At 40.1% G+C, this 4,986-nt stretch overlaps 1 protein-coding gene across 1 annotated transcript; it reads left to right on the top strand.

The window, feature by feature from the left end:
• The first annotated feature begins 52 nt into the window (after positions 1-52).
• Positions 53-4,748, top strand: LOC106516174 (transforming protein RhoA). The gene is made up of 5 exons (XM_014006386.1): positions 53-154; positions 1,079-1,236; positions 2,680-2,800; positions 3,394-3,524; positions 3,604-4,748. The coding sequence occupies exons 2-5, from the start codon at positions 1,081-1,083 to the stop codon at positions 3,775-3,777; spliced, it is 582 nt and encodes a 193-aa protein (XP_013861840.1). The 5' UTR covers positions 53-154; positions 1,079-1,080; the 3' UTR covers positions 3,778-4,748.
• The last annotated feature ends 238 nt before the right edge of the window (positions 4,749-4,986 follow it).

Below are 4,986 nucleotides of genomic sequence, written 5' to 3'. Positions count from 1 at the left end.
TTATTATGCTGTGTAGGTTAACTGTGTCCGTTTCGCTGACTCCGCCCCCTCACTTCCCTCCTGGTAATCCTCCAGCATCAGCGCAGCAACAAAGGAGGCTAACACACAAATCGCTACTTTGATTTCAGTTCAAGAGATTTTTACCTATTATTTGGTAAGTATGTCATACTTACATGGCAAAAACATTTTCCTCCCATCGAATACTGGGCGAATTAAAACGGTACTGCTATATGTGTGGTTAATTTTTATTTTCTTCCGATCTTTTCCCCCCCCCATGCTAGCCACCTAGCTAGCGGACCTATAAAAGTCGCTTTGACTTCCGTTTTGCTAAGCTACTTGTGGCTAGCCAGTTAGCTTTGCCGGTGTCTTGTGATTATAAAGTAAAAACGATGGGTTGTGTTTGCTTTAGCGTTTAAAAGGAACATACACAATTCAATAAAACAATATGTGATAGTATAAATATGATTAGTATTTTTTTTCAGTTCCGCTAAAATTGTACAGTTAAGTTGAAAAGTTAGCAATAGGGGCCACAACATTGGTTAGCCTGTGTAGTTTAGCATTAAGTATTTTGTAAACAGAGTACCCTTCTTGTCTAGTTTTAATCGATGTCGTGTAGAGCTGCTCAGACTCGCAGCTACATATTGAAGGTGTAAATTATGGTGAAGTGGGTCAGATGGAATAATTAGTCAAGCTTTGAATCCGGGGTGGGTCAGAGCAGCGGAAATGTATCATCGTGGAAAAAAGAACCTCAAATCAATTGACTAAACATTTAATCCGCAATCAGCTGATAATATGTAGGTTCTCGGTTTTATGAGTTCTGTGTTGCTGACGGGCTCTTTATTAGCAGCACTGATGTTGACATTGTCACAGACAGTCATTATTTAGCTGCGGGTGTTGGTTTTAGACGGGTTTGGGGTTGTGTCAACACAGCTGAAGACTGAGGGCTGATCATGGTTTATCACAGGCGCAGCGTTAGTTGCATAATCCTCAGTCAAATAAAAATGACCCGCCCTGTTAAACACATAATGATTTTATATAAATATTCTAACTGCTACTCTTCTGTCCCTCCCATCTGCAGCTATGGCAGCAATCAGGAAAAAGCTGGTTATAGTGGGAGACGGAGCCTGTGGGAAGACCTGTCTGCTCATCGTGTTCAGCAAGGACCAGTTCCCTGAAGTCTACGTGCCTACAGTGTTTGAGAACTACGTTGCTGACATTGAAGTTGATGGCAAACAGGTATGAAATATTTTCTTCCTTTCATACACAGTCATGACAGGTAGTGTTTGTTTACACCTGCAGCTGATGGTGTTCCTTGCACTGCTCTCTCTCAATGTACGTTTAGATTAGAAYATTAGTGGAAATTACTATACTCTTCTCAAGTTTTGGATTCTGTTAAGTTTGCTGAGAATATGAGGATTTAGTAAAGCGTAGGTTCTTCTAAGAACTTTCACAGAGTGGATAAACAAGTATGTATATTAGTTTTTATATGTCCCTGTCAGGAAAATAAAATTCAAGTCATATAAACCTGCACTGTCTGGCTTTGTCTAAAATTCATTCTGTGTAATACATGAGGTTTTCTTGTATCAGGGAAGTGGTGCCCTTTACAAGAAAATAAACAAACAAACAAACCAATACTGTAGGATTGAGGCATACTTAGTTTGGAATATATGCTTATTCTCCACAACTAAAACTCCTGTGTGTACGCAGTACAGTGACTTATTCCTTTACATTAAAAGTCTTCTTTTAGTGAAGGGTTGTTCAATCAGGTCCTCGAAGTACGCTGTCACACATGTTTTTCTTGTTTCCCTGCTCCAGCACACATGATTCAAAGGTTGACTTGCCTCTTCGAATTCTGCAGAAGCCTATCAATCACCTGTTTATTCAGATCAGGTGTGTTGGAACAGAGAAACCCCTAAAACATGCAAGATAGTCYGCCTCAAGGACCAGGATTAGACACCTTTGTTAAGTGTAATACTTACTATTATCATCCATCCATCTTCTGTACACGCTTCTTCCTTTTCAGGGTCACGTGGGTCACTGGTGCCCATATCCAGCAGTCACAGTGCGAGGGGCAGGGTACACCCTGGACAGGTCGCAAGTCCATCACAGGGCCACACGTAGAGACAYACGAGACAAACAACCATTCACTCTCTCACTCACACCTAGGGACAATTTAGAGTTATCAATTAACCTGACAGTCATGTTTTTGGTCTGTGGGAGGAAGCTGGAGTACCCGGAGAGAACCCATGCATGCACAGAGAGAACATGCAAACTCTGCCCAGAAAGGTCCCCGGACCAGGATTTGAACCGGTGACCTTCTTGCTGAGAGGCATCAGCTCTACCAACTGAGCCACCGTGCCGCCCTTACTATTATCATTCTATAGTAATTTTAGAGAGTAGACAGAAGACCAGGTTTATTTTTATCTGATATTAAAAAGCACATTAATTTCCTAATTATTATTTTAATTAGTGCATTGTCAAAATCAAGCTGAAGCAAAGGATCCCATGTTTTGGCTAAAGAAGAAGGGTTGAATGTTGTTCTCTGTGAAATAGTATTTTTTTAATGTAAACAATTTATTTATGGACCAGATTAAATATGATCTATACATACAGTCACTTAAGTAGACTGTGACAATGAGTTTTTTTCTCTTCAGCTGATAACTTTTAAACTTTTGGCAGGTTGAATTAGCTCTGTGGGATACAGCGGGTCAAGAAGACTATGACAGGCTCCGCCCTCTCTCCTATCCAGACACTGATGTCATTCTTATGTGCTTCTCCATCGACAGCCCAGACAGTCTTGGTAAGTACAAAGACTTGTGACAGAACTGATGGCACGTTACTTAACCTCTGATTTCTCAGTTGGAAATATTAAAATTGACTGAAATAACTTTGTAGGAATGTAAAACAGAGAACTGGAACATCTAAAGACTTGCAGAATTCATTTTTCAGCCTGAGGCTAWTATACAGTATTCATTCATTTGGTGATTTCACACAAAATTCATGCTTACATTTATTTTTCAAAGCTATAGTTGTTCTATACTGATGWACAGCTTTGAAGTGCTAATATTAAACATAAAAAATGGCCGCTTTTTTGGCCTTCGATTACCATCTTATTTTTTGTGTAAGCCTARGTATTTGAGTTAGGGATGTCATTATGTATTTAAATTGCCTGCTTCTTTTATTTTTATTTGTTCTACTTGTTAAGTAAAAACTGACCTTTAAAGAAGTAATCCTGTGGTGCAAGAAATTACTTTAATGTTGTGTCACAGAACATTTGTACCTATTATAGATATAGGTACAGATTATTTCTTCACAGTAATGTTTGCTGTTTGTAACGTCGGTGCAGCTGTGTTTCTGCTCTTAACGGCTGACATTTTTGTCCCCTCTACTCAGAAAACATCCCTGAGAAGTGGACCCCTGAGGTGAAACATTTCTGTCCTAACGTTCCCATCATCCTGGTGGGGAATAAAAAGGACTTGCGTAATGACGACCACACTCGGAGAGAACTAGCCAAGATGAAGCAGGTAAAAACTTTAGGTCGTGCCACAACGCGCCAACAGCAAACATCAGTTTCCTTAAAGCCTCTTATTGTGTTTTCCTCAGGAACCCGTGAAACCAGAGGACGGGCGGGACATGGCGAACAGGATCGGTGCCTTTGGATACATGGAGTGCTCCGCAAAAACAAAGGATGGTGTGAGGGAAGTGTTCGAGATGGCCACCAGGGCTGCACTACAAGCCAGGCGAGGAAAGAAAAGCAATAAATGTAACCTACTGTAAACGGGGGGCATGAGGACTGCCTCCRACAAGGTGGGGGCAAGAAGGAGAATTAGGCCAATCCTACCCCCAGACAAACCCACACAAAAGACTATTCTCCCTGTTTTTACTAAAGGTGTAATGCTTTTACTGTTTTGTCTTAAGCAGAAGTAGTCAGGTTGTCAGTATTCAACTTTGAGGTTATGGAAAATACTTTTTTTGTACTTTTAACATGAGTAAAAAAGAAAATTGCCATAAGGAAGCCTCCTTTAACATGTATGTAACTGAAAAGGTCAGCCAGGGGACCTGTTGTGTCATAATTGCCAACTACAGCTAAGTGCTTAAGTCCTGCCTGCTGATCTGAGGAATGTGTCCACAGCCAAGTAGGGTGAAGTACCTGCACACTGTGACCTGTAGTCCTTTAACTATTCCCACTAACTGATGCACACATTAAGACTAAACCTCAAATGTGTAAACAAACAATCTTATGTGCATTATGACAACATGCACATCACAAGACTGGAAACCTATTTTGCGAAAACACAAGGGTTTTGTGTGTGAAATTACTTTGTAAGAATAGTAAAAAAAATTACTTCACTTGACTGGGAAACACTGAACGACAACAGTCGAGTTGCAGTATCGCTCAAATATGAAACTAAAGCAAACGCAGGCTCCCAGCAGATTGTTTTCAGGTTGAAATTTAGCGTGGGTGGCCAGTTTAAGGTCTTTTTTTGCATTATGCATTTCAGAGTTGGTCAGGGTCCCGGCTCAGCCATAGTGCAAAATCAAGTGCACTTAGGACGTATGGTGGGCATTACAGATTAATACGAGCCYTTCTTCAGGTGTTGTCTTGTCATTCAGACCTGATGGATGTTGCGTTGTTTTGAAGAAAAGCATACAAGCCCTTAAACTAGTTCTTGAAAAAGCAATTATATGTATTAATCAGGATGTTTTCAATTGAAAAATAAACTTGTCAGTGCTCCCTGGTGGACAAACTAGTGTCTGTTTCCATTTTATCTTTGTGTTAGCAGAGCCGTTGGCCTCAATATGTTAATGTTTTTACTTAAAAACATTTTATTCACATGTACAGAAAATTGTGATATAGATACAGTGGGGAAAATAAGTATTTAGTCAGTCACCAATTGTGCAAGTTCTCCCACTTYAAAAGATGAGAGAGGCCTGTAATTGACATCATAGGTAGACCTCAACTATGAGAGACAAAATGTGAAAAAA

Source organism: Austrofundulus limnaeus, unplaced genomic scaffold (genome assembly GCF_001266775.1).
Source record: "Austrofundulus limnaeus strain Quisiro unplaced genomic scaffold, Austrofundulus_limnaeus-1.0 Scaffold35, whole genome shotgun sequence".
In the NCBI taxonomy this organism is placed as follows: Eukaryota; Metazoa; Chordata; class Actinopteri; order Cyprinodontiformes; family Rivulidae; genus Austrofundulus; species Austrofundulus limnaeus.
The sequence above is the reverse complement of the archived record's forward strand: the minus strand, read 5'-3'. Positions and strand labels throughout refer to the sequence as shown.